Source organism: Drosophila yakuba, chromosome 3R, assembly GCF_016746365.2.
Source record: "Drosophila yakuba strain Tai18E2 chromosome 3R, Prin_Dyak_Tai18E2_2.1, whole genome shotgun sequence".
Lineage (NCBI taxonomy): Eukaryota > Metazoa > Arthropoda > Insecta > Diptera > Drosophilidae > Drosophila > Drosophila yakuba.
Window position 1 is genome coordinate 3,139,890 of NC_052530.2, and position 20,618 is coordinate 3,160,507.

The window sequence follows — 20,618 nt, forward strand, 5'->3', positions numbered from 1 at the left end:
AGATTGTTTTTCTTTCCGCCACTCCGTTTTTTGGTATTAAGAAGTTTATTCCATTTTCAAGTGGCTCACAAAGCATTATTTATGTGAGTGGAGTGGTTATATGGCGTGCAATAGAAGTCCACTTCAGCCGACTTCTGACTTCTCCATTTGCAGCCCATCACCTGCTCCTCTGCTCCACCACTGCGACTCCGTCCCCATCTTCCACATCCATCCTCGATGTGGAGCAATGGCTTCATTTCGAGTGACACTTTTCGCTGCAGCTCTGCGGGACTGGGAGCCCCTGGTCTTGCCCTCGTCCCCAAAAGGCATTGGGGTCGGCATGACACTCGGACGACTGTGGACTGTCGATTGCCGTTTGCTGTTTGCTGATTGCCGCCGAGTTGTTTTGACAATTTAATAGTCGAACCTCTTGGTGGAGACTCTTTATGTCACAATTTGCACCAATACAATATGCGACGTTTTAATTATAAATGAGATTAACTTGACCAAAACAAGGTATTTAGCAAGGAATGACATTAAAACCTTATGTTTAAATTAAAAAAATTCCGAATAAGACTTGGTTTAACCCTGGGTACGTAATGGCACTATTTCCATAAAATTAGAAATTTTTACTCTAGAATCCTTTTACTCTACAAGTAACGGGTATAATAATTGGCAAAAATGAACTATGTTTTAATTGCAATATATTCGGTATCAGTATAAGCATTGATTCTAATTTATTAATTAGAAATTCATGCTTTAATAAATATGTTATAAAATAATTAATATTAATAAAAATGAATTTTTTTTATATCTATCCTAATTCAATTTCATATTTTATTATTAGTGTATTGAGAGCTAAAGAGATTGGTACTTTTCTGCCCACAATTAAATTAAGTTATCTACAGATGAGAATTACGGAATTTCTATAATTTTTGGTAATTGGAACTGCTTTTTTTGCGTCGCACAGTTTTTGAGTTGTATATAGGAAAACTTAAAATATCACAAATCAAATTATTTTGTATACAAATAAATTAAGAGATTTTCGCCTCATCTAGTCGAAATATCACTTTACAGTCTGCCGCTTTTTGGGGCTTTTAACACTCAGCGGAATCCAATCAAGTCAATCAAGATTATGTATTGACTCGACTACTGCTTATTGAAAATTCCATAAATTAGCAAATGAAAAACAGGCGCTAATGAAATCTCGAACGTCTTTATGGCGCAATCTAAACAAAGCGGCTATACATTTCTGATGTCGGAGCGTGGAATGTGCTTAATATCATTAAAATCAATAAAATAAACAACTAATTTGATAAGCTGACAGCTGGGCGATACGAAGTGGCGGGTCATTCGTCTGCCGTGACAATGAGGAGCGGGCTGGAAAATGCATACCCGCAAGCTTTCAATTGGCTACCCGTCGGTCCAATCAGCTTTTGGGACCCCTGCACAGGCGCATGTAGCGCGCAGTCGACCCACCACCCACTGGCCAACCGCAGTGGGTGTTAATTTCCCGAAACCAGTTTGAAGAGCAAGAGGGCGCTATGCTCGGGTGGGCTCCAATTGGACTGAGTGCGGAGGGCGCAGACTGTGTACTCTTCTAACCGATTCTCGAGCATGCGAGGAGGCGGCCATTTTCTTGGAGTTTTCTCGCTCGCACCAACAACCCTGGCCTATCCGATAGAGTGGTGGCTTGTGCGAAACACACCATGGTAAGCGCAATTCACCACACGCACGGCATACGGCTGGCCTGCTCGCACTCGTGCTATCCTCAACCTCTAGTCATTTTGCATCGTCAATAGGTCGTTCCCACTCGCACACACGCGATCGGCGCCAGATATTTTCACGAGGCAACAGCAGCGAGTTAGAATTTCAGGAGCATTTCAGTCCTGCTGCGCATCTTGAAACGTCAAGTCTTGGCATTCGGTTAGCGTCAAGTCTTGCTGCGATTCGAACGCCCCCAGAAACGCATCGCGCGCGAGTGCATTACGTAAATAAGTATTAAGTCGCATGCGAAATATTTAAGAGCGAAACAAGCGCACAGTATATACAGCTAAGTGAGGTGACCTCAGTGCGTGATGGGCTCGTATGCCTAGCAAATCACCAGTGCGAATCGAAAACTTGTAGTACAGTTCTTCTTAACTAAATTATAACTAAAAACATAAAAACTAGCACCAAACACTGTAAACATGATGATGAACGCCTTCATTGAGCCGGCTCAGCATCACCTAGCTAGCTACGGGCTGCGAATGTCGCCCAACACCACCGCTAGCAACAGCAACACCAACGCGCAGCAACAACAGCAGCAACAGCTCGAGATGACCCAACAGCAGCAGCAGCAGCAACAGCAACAGCATCAGGATCAGGAATCCGCAGCTGCCACGGCTGCAGCCTACCAGAACTCCGGATACGGACACTTTAACAGCTACGCCTCCCGGGACTTTCTGCTGGGCAGGAGAGAGGGCGATTACGGAGTGGCTGGATCCGCCGGACAGGCATCCGCTGCAGCGGACTCCATGCTCTTCTCCGGCTTTCCCGCCCAAGCGGCGGAGCTGGGCTCAGGATTCGGACAGCACCCCTTCCACAACCACCACCACCACCACCACCAGATGCGAATGGGCATGGCGGATGCCTACGCCGCCGGCCACCCGTACAACCATCACGGCAACTTCCCGACGGCGGCTGTGCACCACCCAGTCGTGCACCACCCCTCTCACCACGCCATGTCTGCGATGCACCCGGCCGGAGCCGGGGCCTTCCTGCGTTACATGCGCCATCAGCCGGCCTCATCCGCCTCTAGCGTGAAGCAGGAGATGCAGTGCCTCTGGATAGACCCCGACCAGCCGGGCCTGGTGCCCCCGGGCGGCAGAAAGACGTGCAACAAGGTCTTCCACTCGATGCACGAAATTGTGACCCACCTAACCGTTGAGCACGTGGGCGGACCCGAGTGCACCACCCACGCCTGCTTCTGGGTGGGCTGCTCCCGCAACGGACGCCCTTTCAAGGCCAAGTACAAGCTGGTCAACCACATCCGCGTCCACACCGGCGAGAAACCATTCGCATGCCCGCACCCAGGGTGCGGCAAGGTCTTCGCCCGGAGCGAAAACCTCAAGATCCACAAGCGAACGCATACGGGTAAGTACGGCGGATTCCGGCATTCCGCTCTCTATTCAATCTAGACAATCTACGGGGTACAAAACCTAGTGAAATGTAAGCTGCGGTGGAGATGGATTAAATCAACTTATTCACTGCTGTGACTTTCTAGAAAGACTTTAAGTCTTTAGGTGGGAAGTCTTTAAGTCAGATTTAGTGTTTCTATTTGTATTTATTATTTCCATTTTGATAAGTACTTAATACTAATAGAAAGTCTAATCTTTATGCGGATTCTAACCATTTATTATCAGATTAGCACATGGTAGGGCTGGAAATTCATGATACTCTCCTTGTGTAGGTATGGGCATAACCCTTGCTTGACTGGGCAAATCCCGCACGTTGTCGAGGTGGGCGTGTTGCCGCCGGCAAAAGTCGGTGCAACGCCCACTACCTGGCTTAACCCGGTCGGTCGGGCCATCTTTTATGACACCTGTATAACCTGCACAACCTGCGTCTAAAGCCTTTCCTCGCCCAGAAAGTCCCTCAAGGGTGTTGTCCTTACGGCAAGGATTACTCTTCGGCTTTAGATTGACTTCGACTTTAGCTCTTAGTATTTCCCTAAGCCTGCGAACAGCTCTTGACTTTGCATTTTGCTGCAAATGTAGTTTAATAGAAAAATGTAGTTCAGGAACTCCTTGATTTTTAGACTTTAATTCTTTACTGTGTCTTCAGATGTTTGCATTTCGATGAAAAAAAATGCTTGAAATTTTCAATCCCGCTAGCTAAGTAACAGGTATCTGATAGTTGAGGAACCGATAAGCACTACATTTTTATTAGGCTTTTCATTATTTTTTATGCAAATTCTTACTACATTTTTTTTCTTATATCCATCATTAATCATGCATTTTCTCTTTTAAATGTCTCATAGCCTCAACTCTTTTTAAAAACATAATCAGAAACAAGTGGTCGTGCTTTAATGCTTTTTGTCAGAGGTTTAAAAATACAATTTCTGCGGTATAGTCGTGATCTATGAGAAATCGAACTGTAAAGCCAGAAACGAAGCTTAACTCAAATTAATGACTTTGATTCCAGTGGCTGGTGAGCTTGTTCCATTGAAATTTATGGCTGAGCATGTAGGGCTCATTAGAAGCGGCAAAACACAGCCATTAAAATCAATTAACAAGGGGAAGTTGGGAAATCGGACACGAAAACATAGAACAAAGTTTCGCATAATTGGTGAAAACTGCGCCACTCAATTCAATAAACCTTACAGTAAACATCGATTGGTCCTGGATTATCCTTGACTGGGGTCGGCCTTCGCTTAATAAACTGAAAATTGAAGAAGAGAAAACCATATTCCAAAATATCCAGAAAATGTATATTTTGTTGCTTTAATGTTCGGGCATTTTTTGGTTGCTTTTTCATTTTTATTATTTTGTTTTGAGTGGGCTTTAACAGCTTTTTCTGGATATTAGTTGGCTGCATAATTTTAAATTGAATTTAAATAAGACGTAGGTACCCCTTTTTGCATCATATTCATAAATCACAAAAATAGCCGCACAAAAAAGCTATTTCTGTAAATCTGTTCGGACAACAGTATTTTCTTTTGCACACTCATCATAAAGTGATTAAAATGTTTCGATTTGATTTTGAGACGCCGCCATATTGTTTTCAATTTCGGAACAATCATGTGGCATTATAATGATCTAAGGGCCGCTGTGAGTCGGTGGCTGGCTGTATGATGATATTTTTGACTAATTTCATATTTCTTTTCTCCGCCGTGATGCAGCAGAAAAGACCGTTTCAGGGCCCCTGACTGATTTGTGTGTTGTTGTGTGTCTATGATTGGTTGACCTGACTACAAATTGCCGCAGATAGACAGCATATTGATTAGCTTTCAAGTGGCCGGCGCACAACTTCATTACGAATCGGGATCGGGCTGGGATCAGGGCCTTTAACCTTTCCGTGGGACTCTCAGACACTTGAAGTACTATTCGCTGCGCTGCACTGCATAAATCAAAAATTCAATCAGCATCGCTGGCTGAACTAAATGTCCCTTGGCACTGGTACTGGTGTTTGTTTTTATTGCATTGACATCGACACCAGGGAAAACAAACAAACACACAATCTCTAGCACTGTGTTGACACGTGTCAAAACTTCCGTTTGAAATGGCTCGGAAATGCTTCCGAGGCACTTGGCACTTCGTGCTGGCCCTCTCAAAAAAGCCATCAGCCATCGAAGCCCGAAATTGGGGTAACTCTCGCCGGATTACTGGACGCATTCGCACACATTCCACTCCACTCCTCTAGCTTTATTTTATTTGCGCTGCGATTGTTTCTGCGCTGTTCTCTTTGGGTTCTTCGCCATGCTACATTAAGCTTTTGATTTAGATTATGCAAAGGTTATTTACGACCTGGGTCGTAAAGGGTCGAGCTTAGTTGGATAAGTGGGGGAGTAAAACGGAGCAGGGCAGTCAAGTATGTGTTTATGAATCCGATATCAACAGCCGATATAGATCTGCCCCAAGTGTTGCCACTAAAGCAGCTCGAACTGATCGAAGGGGTCAATACACCGCGGCAGAAGTTGTGAAATAACTCTCAGGCAAATGGTAAAATTGTTAGTGCTGGTGCATATTCGTGAAGTTAGTGGTAGTTAGGTAGGTAGTCAATGTAATTAAAATTTCATAATGTAAGGATTATACAATTAAATATTGTAACATCTGATAATTGATATTAACCTATTATATGTACTTTTTTATATCTCTTATTGTCAAATTATTTTAAACAGAGATTATATTACTGTGTTTTACTACTAGTTACTAAGTTTTAAAACACATTCGAATCAAACGATATATGAGTAATGTAGCTCGCCAACATAAAACCATTTGCTTTATCCTGTGGGAAAATTCCTTTTAGAATCTAGATCCCAATCTGATAAAAACCTCCAGCGACTATGTCTCTTTTTTTGTCTTTTTTTTTTCGTTTTTTTTGTTTCTTTTCCATCGTTTCTTCCAGTGACTGCGTTGTGTTAACTTTTGCACTTGTCACCGTCACCATCTGTAATTTTGTCCAGCCTCCTGTCCATCCTGTATCGCCCCGTCCAGCACCAGACTCCGGAACTCTGGAACTCGGAAAAAAAACCGGCAAACAATCAAGGTTTGTCTGCTCTGTAGCCGTTTTTGTTGTTTGCGGCTCTGTTGACCGGCCCGAGGACCGAGAGTCTGTGTGTCTGGATAGATGGCGTTTATCACGCTGTGCGGTTTGCACACATATAGCCATCTTTTACACGATTCTTTCAACTCCACTCCGCTCCGCTCCGCCCGGCGGACCACAAACAACTTTATTCATTAACACCTACAACGGCCACAGGATCCGACTGCCACAAGAGCATTCAACAACTTTGTGGTTAGTTTTTATTCGTAGCCCCTCGATCCACTCTTTTCAAGCTCATTAAGCTGCTGCCGACCACCTCCAAGCTAACCCATCCAACCTCCCACCGCTCATAGCACACACCTCTGGCTTTCCACGTTTTGCCTCGCTTTTCAAGTGCAACCTCTCACTTCCGCTTCGCCAGTCGCCTTGTTGTTGTGCAATTATGCCGTGGGCAAAGTTTAGCATTCAACATTGTCCTGGTAGCTGGGACCCTTGTTTGATTAGCTCCCCCTCTCGCCAGGACACCCCTTTCGGCCCCAACTCGGCTCCATTTAATTGAGTGCAAGGGTTTTTATTAATGAGTCTTTTATGGACTTGATTTGCTCTGAACGATGAAGTGAATTATGCAATTATATACACTTTTACAGAGCTTTGGGGTAACTGTAACTGAGTTTGGAATGATAGTTAATTTACACGTAGAAACTAGTAGTAACTACATGTTATGCGAGTTGTCTGTTTGGTTTTATATAAATCGAGGTATTCTTCAGGACCAACACCTAGATGCATAAAGAACTCCCAAATAATTGGCACTGTTCACTTCTAAATGCATATTTCGCCCGCACGGCGTGGCGCCAATTCAATAATTTTTCAAAACACAAAATTCAACAAAACCAAAGCGCTGGCAAATGTCAATGATTGATGACTTTATTGCGGGTTCAATGGTTTTTACAAAAACACACAACACACCAAACAGCCTCAGATACAGATACATATACAGCACAGATACATCGAAGAAAGAGGCAAAATCAGTTTTTATTTTGCGGATAAACTGGGTGTTTTGGCTTCTCGGAATTCGACTGTTGGCAGAACAATGGCCAGCAGGCGAGGAAGAGTCAGCGGGAGGAGATGGTGAAACAAACCTGCGATGAGCTCGAGCTGATTACCTTAGCATCAGTACCTGGTCGCAGTTTTGGGCCAAACGCCTCCCTCCCGCTGGCCTAGCAACTGACGACTGAAAATCAATTAGCTACGCTCTCTAGGAGCAACTCTCTGGTCTGCTCACCTAATGACGAATGCATTTGAGGCCAGCGAACGTCCAGCGAGGGAAATTCGTCATTTAATTAGCACCACTCCCGCTGGAGACCCTTGTCCCTATCCCTAACAACTGAAACCATCTACAAGGACACCATGTTTGCATTCGTTTCGCTCAATTTGAAGTGTCAAATACCAAACGAGACACACGATCGCAATCTGCTAAAAGTTTGACAAGCTGAAAAGTTCACTCCTTGCCTTTTGGAAAATTTTGGTGCCAGAAACAAAAGTGTATAAATTTTTGGTGTGGTCTAAGCTTTTGACAGCTGAATGTTGGCAAAGTTGGTCAATAAATCGACTGGACAGAGAGATAGACACTAGACCGAAACTTTCTGGTGCTAACTAAATTTATGAGCATCTTTAGTTTAGAATGACTTTTGAACTGTGAACATGTAGCCTATGCTTGTTTCGAATGCTTTTGCTAGGTACTTGGACCGATTTATTGAGTTATAATGCTTCAGAACTGGAAACAAGTAAGTGTTTCAAGGATCCTTATGTGATCTATATTGCAGCTCGCTCATGCATATTACACATCACATCAATGGTAGCTGAGCATACGCACCAGTACCCGTTCTAATTAGCGACAACCCCCGATTCGGAATCCCTTTGTGGCATGGCACCCTAACAAGGAACTAACAATGCTAGTTGTTCCACATCCACCCGTCACGCTCCTGAGCAGGAGGGGTTGCTTTGCATCCTCTCTATTTTCCATGCATTTTCCAAATGTCAAAACAGTTTTGTATGCGTACGAGTATGTATAAATGTATATACTCTCGTGGATAGGTGTGTGTCCTCCTGTCCTTAACCCCTGCCTGCCCGCCCAAGAGCCGGAATTATAATTTCATTTTCCAAAATGCGAGAGACGTAAAAAACGGGCGCATTAGCGCGGCAGGGGTTGTCCTGTGCTCCCAACCCTTTGGCAGTGTCATTGTTTCGCTCTTGCATTCCAATCTATTAGTTATATTTGTTAAGTAGCCATTTTGCTGGGCTGTTGCGTAATAACTGGGTAGCACAGCTAGCCCTCGGATCCAACCATGGCTGGTGGATGGTCGGACGTAAGCTGCTTACCCCGTCTAGTTAATAAATGAGGCTTACCAATGATAAATTCCTTCTCCCAATTTTCTTTCTTTAATTTTGGCAAGTTTTCGTTTCAATTCCTTAGCCCTGGTCACGCCCACCGTGTCATTAGAAGTCGCGCTCAAATTAATTAAATTCCTCACCCGAAAGGAGCCAAAAGTAGCCACGTACCAGACTCCATTCGCATTCCAGCGGGTCCCCGAAAGAGAGGCCCTCAGATCCCAGATAGAGACGGAGACCGACTCGAAGTAAGAATACAATTTCAACGCATAAAGAACTGATCAGCAGCAGACAAACCATAAAATTAAACTGTCATCTTGCATATTTTTTATATCTGCACACGTTTGGGTTGAGCTACAGGTAGGAGATGGAGCCCTGGATTTGAACTGGGTCTCGATCTGGGACTGGCACACGGGACCCGGGACCCGAGATACGAGACCCGAAACCCAGTACTCCGTATTCTGTTTCTGTTTCTGCGTCTGTTTTTTTTGATTCTGACTTTCGAGAATTATGGAAAAGTAAAGCCTGACTAATCCTCTAAATCGCGCCAAAGGCCCCGCGCGCTTGCCCCACTTGTATACATTAGCTGATGGGAAAAACGAAACGAAATCATTATTCATGGGGGCAAAAATGTTAAACAGCCCAGAGAGCAGAGACAGCGAGGCAACTGGCAGCACAACCAGGATTTTTGTGCGGACCTGGGTATTTTGGGTTTTGCCGAAACTGTGCGCTTATGGTTATGACTTGGTTTGGCTGTTTGTAGTCTTAATGAAATCGCAAGAAATATAGACTCCAAGTATTTCAACAACTGCGCAATTTACAAGCAATCCACCTAATCCACCAGCCAGCGTATGTACTCTTTGTGATCAGAGTATAGCACCCAAATATAAGTCTCATTATTTACGCTTAGAAAAAAACAATGTACCAAAAATTACGATCGCTGAACAAACTGCTATAAGCGCGCTTGTCAAATCAGCTTAGGTCCACATATCTGCATATTGTTGCCTTTGGGACATTTTCGGATCGTTTGTCGCAGCCGTTCAGCCGAATTTGTACCACTCGAACGCCTCCAAGTTGCCAAGGCGCACAGAATGTGATTGTTTAACCCAAAAAGCCGCAGGCAGAGTAACAGCCTCGCCGGGCACGCAATTTATTGTAAAAACATTGTCAGTTGTAATTAGAGGCAGCATTTACACAAAGTTTGTGTGACAACCGCCTGTCAGCCGGAACGACAGCGCCCTGAGTTCTTGGCTAATATTACAACCGCCAACACCAAAAATATCTAATGGCATAATGGAGCCATGGACTCAGTGACGCTTTGCCGACGGCTACAGTAAAAATAGGTGTATTGCGGACTACTGTGCCGACTCCCGATACTCGGATTTGCGTTCCCGTTCTCAGCATGATCGAATTTCCTTGCAGCCTTGCAGGACTCAGCCGAGTGTAAGCCACCGGGATCTGGGCCACTGCGATGTGATACTTTCCCCTCGACTTCAAGTATTCGGATCAATGCGAATTCATTGCCATTTGCCCCGAAATATGGATGTGCTTTGTTACTCGAGTGTTGCGAACACAAATGCAATTTTAGTTGATGTTTTGATGTGTTCATTAGGTAGTATCGATAAGATATACGGCGGTGGTAAAGTGCGAAGGGTCTTGAAGAACGTGCGATTGAGACGTTTATGACGTGGGGTGAACGTTTTTCAGGATAATTCAGGTTAACTTACTCCCTGTGTTATATGGGGGCTTAACTTATTATCTAATGCATTGGCAAAGTAGTCTATCGTAAAAACTTGGCTCACGCCACTGACTCCAAATCGGCAAGAACGTCTCCCAACCTAATTTCAATCACTTGATTGGCTTTATCAGCACACGAATCTTGTTAGAATTGACAACATTTAAACTTGAACAAGCCATTTGAGATAAGGAACACGAATTCGAAACCGAAACCACACCGAAGGCTCATCCTCTTCCACAGTTGTCACATCGCATATCCCAGCGATGACAATCTCGATGACATTTTAATTTCTGACAAGCAACCAAAGAGATTTTCTACTTGATGAAACCTGAAAAAACAAACAAACAGAAGGGGATCAGGGTACGAGGAGAAGGGTGAGTGGGTTGAGAAGATTAAGATCTTAAAGAGCGCTAAACAGCAAAAATCAGGCTGAGGAGATACGAAACAGATATAGACACCGATCCGTGACCGAGTCGAGACAAAGCGACACCTCTCATCCTTGAGAGCGTCGGCCATGCCGCCCTTTCTTCAGGATTTGGGACTTCCACTTCTGCTTCAGTAGGGGCACTTCCTCTGCTTCCTTTTTGCAGCATTTTCACCGCGTAAGCACTTCATTCATCAGCAGTTCGCTTGGCAGGCACATCAGCTGCTCCTTGGACTAATCCCAGCCCGATGCTTCTTTGTCAACTGGTGCGACTAGAGTTACCATTTTCTCCAAGGCACTCATTTGCGCTCTTCATTTCAGCTATGCAGTTTCGCCCTTGTTTGTAAGCAGTTTGGGTTCAGACAATGGGCTTATTGCTACTTTTGCTTATTGTTTCGATTCGCTTCGTTTCTCATTCGAGTGTTGTTTGAGCCCATGAATCCAAAAAGATACTTGGCTAAATAGAAACCGAACCAGTCAATTATGTGTATGCTATGTCCTAGCTGGTTAGTCTTGCCCTGCGCCACGAGAACTTTACTTCTCATTTGAACAGTATCAAATTGGTTAGCAGTTTCCCAAATTCGGTCATTTACCAGTTGAACTAGCATTGCAAATGCTGCAACTGCTTAACTACACTTATTCCAAACTTTACTTTACTACACCCCCTTAGCTTTTGCTCAAATGGGCGAGCAAAAAACACCCCCCGGCATGAATTTAATCCGCAGATAGACAACTAGAAAGCTATTACTAAAACAATGACAGAAACAGCCTTGCTGAACACGAGTACAAGACCAAACACGGCCAGCTCGTCTGGCTCTGGCGCAGGCTTTGGTTTCTCCTTCTGCGGGCTATGTTTTTTTCTGGCCCCAGCCAATGGAGCAAATTTTCGACAAGTTTGCCATGCAACTAACGCCTCTAACGTTTTCGAGGTGTGTGTGCGCACCGAGATGTATGCAAATGCCAGATTTTGAGTGTGTATTCCTATTCCTACCCACATGGGAGTGCGGCTTGCATCTAATGCATTCAAGCTGCACATTCGACTGGAGCAGCCGGAAAAACTTTTCCAGACCTAGCTGACTCAGACGTGTGTGCGTCTGGCGTCTGCATGTGGCAGCCTTGTGTAATAACAAAAATTTGTTCACAAAACACAATTTTCGAGTCGAGCACTGAACATAAGGTTTTATGTTCAAGGGGGAACGTTTTTCATGCTCTTGATTCATTGAAAATTTGTAGGACTAATGTAGGACTAAAAAACTAAGCTAAGGATACGGAAGGCAAGCCAGTTGTGGTTATAGTGTGTGACGGCTAAGCCTCTTTTGCATTTCCCTGTACGCCTGCCTTCTCTTCCTCACTAATATCCAATGCTATATCCTCTCATTTTCTCATTAAGCACAGGCCGCCAACGAAGTGAAAAATTCGGTGTGTTTTTGTTTTGAAACATTCTCCTAAAGAATCAGGGGAAGTGACTAGAAAAACCGCAGGATAACCCAGAGGCTTCGATAACCCAGTCCAGCAACTGACCCCAGTGTCAATTATTAACGTATCACTTGACAGCAAACGGCAAAGTAGCAAAGCTGCCAGCAAATAGAGAAAATTATGTGAGGCTGCTTAGCCCAGCTCGGAGTTGGGGTATTCATAGGCATTGGTGTCGTCGGGGAGGGACGCAGAAATCATAAATCATGACCATTCACTCAACGATGGTTTTTGTCAAACAAACAATGGACCGACTGTTTGGTAGACCAGACCCATAGGTAACTTCTCTGTCCGAGGGGTGCACATCCTCATCCGCATTCACGACAATGATAATGATAATACTCGCCCCGATGATGAGCCTGCGCCTGAGGATTTTGCATTTGGCCGTTGACAAGCGGCATTCATTGCACTTAAATTATGATTTTATTATTATTATTATGGAATGGAGCGGAATTGTTGGCCATTAATTTGGTCATCAAATGCAGGCAACTATTATAAATATTCAAAGTAAGCGGCGTGTGGGAAAATACTGGGATGCTTTGGATGCCTGGGATTGATGATTAGGCGACAGGGAAATGTGGATGCCCAGATAACTAGTGAAATAATCAATTCTGGCGACCACGAGCTACTGTCAAAGGCCACCTGCTTATGAAGAACCTCTATACTATCAGTATCGTTGAATCCAAGCAATATTCTCATCCATATTCGCTGCCCCCTAGTAACCCCCTAGTAAAAAGTGAGACCAAAGGGGGATCAATGGACAATTGCCCATTGAAATGTAAACCGCCAGGAAATCGGGGTTTGGCTTTTCCGGCTTTAGCCGTAGAAACAAAAGGAGCATAGCGGTGAAAAAAAAAAGCGACAGCAGCGGAAAAAATGTGCTGCAAATAAACAAACAGATACAGATACAACCCAAACACAAACACTGATATAAATACAGATACAGATACACAATGAGCTCAGGATTTCAAATCCGAGGAGTGTCAACAACCCAGGCGAAGGGGGGAGAAAAGGACGACGACGGCGACGGAGAGCGGCAGGCAAAAAGTAGCAGTTTTGTTATTGTATTGTTAGATAATAATAATCATATCGCATTGCATGCTGTTGACACATGAACGATGATGATGCTCATCCCTCGGCTTCACTGGCCCTAGCTCCCTCCCTTTCTGGCGCACTCGTTGTTACGTAAAAGAGGGCGATGGTAAGGGTGTCGGCCAGGATCCCTCTACCACTATTGTTCCCTTGGAGGACTGAGGAGTGCTGAGAGGTCCTTAAGCAGGCAATAAATATTTACCAGGGCAATTATTTAGCAGCAATTAAGACAGAGGTGCGCAATTGAAGAGCTCTGGAATCACTCTGTTTAGCGTTTTTTGCGCATCGCTTTTAATAAATTCCATTTCGAAATGCCTTTAATAAGCGACTGTCACTTTGACGTGCAAAAAATATGTTTTATTTGAGCTGTGTGTATTTTTAATTTCATCTGTTGTTTGTTGCTGTAAATTAAAAACCTGATTCACTCCAATTAATCAACGACTGTCAATGATGCGTAATTTGCATCGCCTGGTTAGCAGCGATCACGTCCAGAAGCAGGGTATTGTTCGAGTATATGCACATATGTATGTATGTTGCTTCCTCATGACAAGTCTGGGTATTTCTGGTCCTTGTTGTACTTACGAAATTTGCTGTTGTGGAATGGTTATTTCGAAGGAAATTACGTCCTTAAGACGTATCTAATGCATATTATACGGCCTGTTAACTTTTCGAGCTATTTGTTGTTGTCATTACCATCCATACACATTTTAATAAAATCCAAGCAAATCTTCGAGCCTAAATGGAATCAGTTTGGCAAAACTCATTTCAGTTTTTCCTCTTCTGCGCTTACTACGGTCCAAAACATCAGAGAGCCCCATTAAGCGTCCAAAAAGAAACAACGCCCCATAATAGCACCAACAACAACAACAACCATTTCAGACGGAAATGGGGTTGGGCGCGTAAAAGAGCGGGGGAAAATGGGGGAGGAAAGGCCGTCGGCTCGGCACTCGTCTGCAAATGACAGCCAGCTTTGCAGCAGTTACATAAAGCCAAAACATGTGACATATACACCGACAAACAATGCGGTACATATATTATATATATACACATATATTTGTCCATATACAACTTTCCTGGCTTAACCCACGCACACACAGCCACGAGCGCACACTCACTTACACACACACATCTTCAGGGAGGAGATTACAAAGCAACCCCAAAAATATAAGAACCACCCCAAAAAACAGCCAAACAACTTTGCAGCTGTACACAAAACGCCATGACAGGCAGTCTGTGCCGATTCCAATCGTTCCGACCGCGCCACATTTTTTCCTTTTTTCCCGTTTTAAAGGAAATTAACCATTTTGGGGCTTTCCGCGGAAAAGAAAAGGAGAGCAGCAGCAGCAGCTCCCGCTAAATATGCAAATCACAAGGCAGCCGGCCTATTTTGCCGCTACGCCTACATTATGCCCGGAGACTTTGCCATCGGATTTACTTTATTGAAATATTTAAATAAGATTGTCGATTCGCACAGCCTAACTGGGATTTGCCGGCGGAAGGAGGGTCTTTCGGGAGGGGGCCAACTGTACTTATGGCGCCTTGCCAGGACCGAAAAGGGTGTGCCAATGATGTCTTTCATGTCGCCCCGTCGGAAGGGGAAGTCGGGAAACGTCGTCTGAAATTGACATTTTATAAGTGGGCGACGATATTTCGGTTATTTTGCCGTGGACCGAGCCATCGCAAACGGACGGAGAAACTTAAAGCAATAAAACATATTTAAATTCCACTTTTAATGCCCGCCAGTTCGCAGTGAAATGTGAAAATTATGCGTATCCTGCGCTGCACTTAGCCGGGATCCAAACCCTTTAATGTCCTTGGCCGCAGCGTGTGCCGCATTCAGCCGTCTCCCCCGCTGAGTTTAGACCGCAGCGCTCCAGGAGATGGATATGTGGATATGAGGACTTGTTCTGCTTTCTGCTTTCCGCGCTCCCCGTTCCGTGTTCTATCGGGATATGGGATATGGCCTCAGTCGGGCACCGATGCGCCGCTGGGTTCCCCGAAAATAAGGTGATAAGACTGATAACACGAATAGGAGCCCAGCGGGTTGGCGGAACCGAGTCAGCTGCCTGTCCCATTTATGACTAATTAGCGTTCGTAGATAACGTTTCCCACCGCCACCTGATAGTCGCGTGTGTTGTGTTGATTGCGGAGAGAAAAAGTGTAACGCGTTTAAAGGGTACATTAAGCGAGCTCTTTTCAGTTTGATAAGATTTTACGCTCTTGTGAGTATCTTCAGGATCATATTAACCATATCTAAATAACTTTTGGATATTATGCTTTAAGACTTCAAAATAGTAATTTTCTTGATGTAACCGGCGCATACAAATTTTTCTGGCGCCACATTCCGTTTGAACTCAATCAAAAAGCACATCGAAATGCATTCGTCTCGCCTGTTCTGCCTTTGAGCCCTTGGGACATGTCAAAATAACAGAGTTCCCAATGGCAGTTTCGTAATGCTTATTTATGAGTTTTACATTTTGACAAATTAATAGAAAAGACAATAACAATCACAACATCACACAGCATTCAAATCGAAGAGCGTTTGTCCGATTTCTGTTTATTTTCACACAAGTGTGTATCTCTGACGTATTACGAGCCCCAAAATAAAAAGCATATTCAAATGCGGATAATAAAGCACATAAATTAGTATTAAATTACACAAAACGAAATACGAATGCGAGAAAAGAGCTGAAACTTGTTGAGCCCGAGCTGGCTGCGAAGTCGCCGCTGGATGTCTTTTGAAAGGCGGGCTCACAAAACCCTACCCCGAAACCCCACCTGGAGCCCAGCTGGCAGTTTTTCTTTACCCCTCTACTGCCCCTGCCCCCAGTCCACGGCGATTGTTCGCTTTAAGCTCGAGGTGTGAAAATGTTCGATTATTGTCATCGTGAGCGGATCCGCGTGGGTTTATTTGCGGGCGATGGGGAACGAGGGTCTCAGCCGCTTAGCTTCAATTGTCATAAAGCTTGTGGTGCATGTAATGACCGCTTATCTGCGACATAAATGTCATATGCTAAGTGGACTTATCCGGAGATACGTATACGTACACGTACGTATACGTATTGTTTTGTACGTATTTCACCCGTCTTGTTTATGGGCTTCAAATGGCGCTTAATGTGGCAAGTGATTAAAGTTTATAGGGGAGGCAGAGAATTACAGGCAGAAAATTACCGAAAGACTTTAAGACTATGTATGTATATTTAGATTTGAAATAGAGGCTCCATTGGTAATTTCCCTGAGTTCTCTGCCAAATTTTAAGTTAATGCGTATTGTTTATGTTCAGTCCAGATTTAATCTCTATTCCTCGCCGTCAAGATTTCGGCTATCCCACCTCCACCTCCGTCAAAAATAATTTTCTAATAAGCCATAAAATATCACTTCGGGCCAAAGGGGGAATTTTCTTGTCTTTTCGATTGTAAAGGTGTTGCGCATAGCAATCAACTAATAACGATAACCTGGTGACCTTCCTCTTCCTCTTACCCTTGCCGCTTTGTTCTTGTGCATCACAAGGAAGAGACGCACGCAGGGGCAGGGTCACATAACAAAAAGGACAATCGGCATCGACACAGGTGAAATTCGTGGACGGGTCGCAGGGTCGAGATGCCTCGAACAATGGGCCCCTTGATCCCGCATAATTTATATGATTTTTCCCCAGTTGTATATCTTGTGTTTTGCTATTGTTTTCTCTGTAAATATGTTGGACTTTCGGCTTTTCCCACCTTTATTAAATTGTGTGTGTGCAGGACAGTTCATAAAAATTGTGAGCCCATAAATGGTCATCGTCTTTTCGATGCTGTGCTCTCCCTGCTGCTATTAATTATTTTATGCGTGTCACATAAATAATATTCTTTATTGCTACAGAACAACAAGTATATGTATATAGTTTAAGAACCGTATTTTTTTTTTTTTCCACTCAAACTGATTGAAACGTCTGTTTTTCCTGCCTACTTTTAGGCGAGAAGCCCTTCAAGTGCGAGCACGAGGGCTGTGATCGCCGCTTCGCCAACTCCTCGGACCGCAAGAAGCACTCCCACGTCCACACATCAGACAAGCCCTACAATTGCCGGATCAATGGCTGTGATAAGTCCTATACGCATCCCTCTTCGCTGCGGAAGCACATGAAGGTAAGTTGAGCTCGTCTGAATCACTCTTCAGGACTCCTAGGTTTCAAGATCATATTCAATATCTTCAGTATCGAATTTGGTCTCTAAACAATGCGAAAATGTTCTTTTTGATGAAATGTAATGAGCATAATTAAATGAATAAGCTCTTATCTTAACCTATCTAGAAAAATGTTGAACTAGATTAGTGAGATTTAGATTATTATACAAAAACAACTAAAGCTTTTTAGACACTTTTTGACGCCAACTAACTCCCGCTTATTTCATCATTTCCCGCCAGGTGCATGGCAACGTGGATGAGAAGAGTCCATCCCACGGCTACGACAGCGAGGGCGAGGAGAGCTCCAGCTCGAGCATCATCACTGGTGGAGCCCAGACGCCACCCTCGACCCGCATGGATGGAAGTGCAGGAAGCAGCAGCGGGGTGAGCAGTCTGAGTGGCGGAAGCGGCATCAAATCCTCTCCGCACTCGATCAAGTCGGAGCCCAATCCGATGCACAGCGTCCACCTGGGCGCCTCGAGCAGTGGTAGCAGCAGCACCGCCAGCAGCAGTGCCTCCCACTTGCTGCAGCAGCAGCAACAGCAGCAGCAACAGCAGCAGCACCAGCAGCAGTCACAGCAGCAGCAGCTGCTCACCCATCCCAGCGACCCGAAGTCCTCGCCCGCCCTCCAACTGATGGCCGCTTCCGCCTCCGCCTACCTGCCACCACCGCTGGGACCTCCGCCGTCGCACCACCACCCCCATCACCACCAGGCGGCGCCATCTCCGGGTGGAGCGACCGCCTCCGCATCCATGCTGCACCACAACCACCACCTACTGTATCACCCGGCGGCCCAGCACCACCCACCCAGCGACTGGTACCACACGACGGCGCCGAGCGGCAGTGCGGAGGCCATGAACCCGCTGAACCACTTCGGGCACCACCACCACCACCACCACCTGATGCACCCCGGCGCAGCGACGGCGTATTGAGAGTGGGAGAACTGGTGGCCCGAGGAGCCGCCACCACCGCCGCCCGCCCAACCGGTGGCCACGCCCACCACCATTGCTGGGGCAACTGGACCAGCCCAAGGAAGTCTGGAGGAGTCGGCCTCCTCGCTAGACTGGATCTGCTGCCAGCGACTGCAGAACCTGGCCCTTGTGGCGCAATGTGAAAACCAAATATTTCTGAAAGTTGAAGAGAGCTCTTTGAACTTTTTACCTGATAATTGAAAATTTGCTGTTAAACCGAAAGTCGAATGCTCTCTCTTTGATTTGTCTCTGAGCATGACTATTATGTATTTTAAATATTACCATTCAAAATAAGATGTTCGATCGATATATTGACTAATTTCTTGCTATTTAACTGTTATGTAAACTTAAACATAGTTTTCCAGTTGCAGAACAAAACAATTTACAAATAACGATCTTCGACTTAATCTTACTGTAAATGTATAAACTATGGGTAATTATCGCATACATGTAAAAACGCACTCGTAACCTTAACTTTAAACCAAGTTACTTAAGCATATTGATTACCTAGCCGTTAAGACTTAGCTAATTTTTTGCCAAATTAGCTTTCATTCTCATCATCCCCTCCCATCCACCAGCTTTCTAGTACAAAAATCGCTAACCAACTGTAAAACATTGAAGGGATTGAAAGCTTCGTCGCATATACGTACATACATTTTTGGCCTTAGATTTTCTCAAGCTTAAGTACGCAGAATACATTTAAAAGTTATCACAGAAACCAACAACAAAAACAAACATGCAAAATAAACTGAAAAAAACCCTATAAACAAGTATGTTGTAATTATTTTTGGAAGGTCGTGGTGACCTCAGAGATCATTTTTAGGATTCCACTGTTATATATTTCTGCATTGACTGAATATTTTAAGGAGTTTTAGAGTTGTGAGAGAAATCTCTAGGCTACCAGTCCTCCACAAATACTATATCGACAGTCCTATACCGACAACTTTGTTCTCTGTTTATCTAAAAACTCGCATTGAATTATACAAATAGAATTATTTTCCAAGTTCAAACGTCTAAACTCCAACTCATCGATGCCATCGAATGCATAGTTTGGCCAACACTTCAGTTAAATAAATTCGATTTTCTGCTCCGACTGGAAACAAATTTCGAAACCTTGGACTGATTTCCGCCTCAATTGATATGGTTTCCACACGCTGGCCGCTTCACTCCGTTTGTCTAAAGTGCATTTAGTTAGTTAGACGCATTTTTCACGGACCTACCAGCCGATTGGGATTGTATCAGATACTTTGTCATTCGTTTTGATTGGTTCAGCGGAGGCTGGCAAACGAAATTTAAGTGTGTGATGAGCCGATCAAGTTTTCAGGGGCTGAAAGTCATCAAAACACCTTAATAGCCAACAATTTTCTTGGCTAAGCTATTAAATTTGCATAATAAAAACAGAGGGCTTTTAAAATAAATTATGGGCAGTGGGCAGGAAAAAGTGGCTAAATTGAAATTATTTCTGGAGAGAAGAACGTGATTTATTTCCAAAACTTTAACGCGGGAAACTTTGACTGATTTCATTTGATGAAAGGGCCGTCAAATACTCGCCACGGTTATTTAGCCGCCGAGGGGGGCAAAGAATAAAACGATTTATGTTTTTTTAATTAACCCAACAATTTGTTACGTGCCTCAAACGAACTCGGTCGCGCATACACACATCTGCAGAGTGTCTAGGAGAGCGGAGTGGTCGGAGCCGTAACGAAATCATATTTTGATTTATTGAATAGAAATCGATTGGATTAATCGAAAGAAATTATATTGCAGCGGCCGACTGTCGGCGAAATTTGCTCTGCCTGTTGCGGCTTTCTACGGTCTCCATAGGTATACCGACCTCTGCTGTCAGCAAAAGCCTCTAAGGTTTAACTGTGGGAAATTGACATTAAAGGATGAAATCGGCCTGAACAAGAGATAACGCAGTAGTCGAGCTCCCCGACTATCTGATACCCGTTACTCTTCTACACTAGAGTGAGTGTAAATTTACAAGACTAATGAAAAAATATCGAAACCTTTTTCAAAAGTGTGGTGTCTCTATGTCTCTGGAGTCTGCATGCTTTTACTCTACGAGTAACGGGTATAAAAATGTTGTGGCCTGCAATTAAAATTTCACCTGGGTTCCGCCGTTGGATGATGGCCATGAACGAG

At 44.3% G+C, this 20,618-nt stretch overlaps 1 protein-coding gene and 1 long non-coding RNA gene across 2 annotated transcripts; one reads left to right on the forward strand and one right to left on the reverse strand.

Annotated features, from left to right (window-relative positions):
* The first annotated feature begins 1,855 nt into the window (after nucleotides 1-1,855).
* LOC6535337 (pair-rule protein odd-paired) lies at nucleotides 1,856-19,240 on the forward strand. Its single transcript, XM_039375681.1, has 3 exons — nucleotides 1,856-3,114; nucleotides 17,295-17,464; nucleotides 17,742-19,240. The coding sequence occupies exons 1-3, from the start codon at nucleotides 2,169-2,171 to the stop codon at nucleotides 18,432-18,434; spliced, it is 1,809 nt and encodes a 602-aa protein (XP_039231615.1). The 5' UTR covers nucleotides 1,856-2,168; the 3' UTR covers nucleotides 18,435-19,240.
* Nucleotides 7,122-9,043, reverse strand: LOC120321782. Its single transcript, XR_005561504.1, has 2 exons — nucleotides 7,508-9,043; nucleotides 7,122-7,456 (listed from the first exon to the last, which is right to left on the reverse strand). It is a non-coding gene; the product is annotated as an uncharacterized LOC120321782 (long non-coding RNA).
* Nucleotides 19,241-20,618: the final 1,378 nt, after the last annotated feature.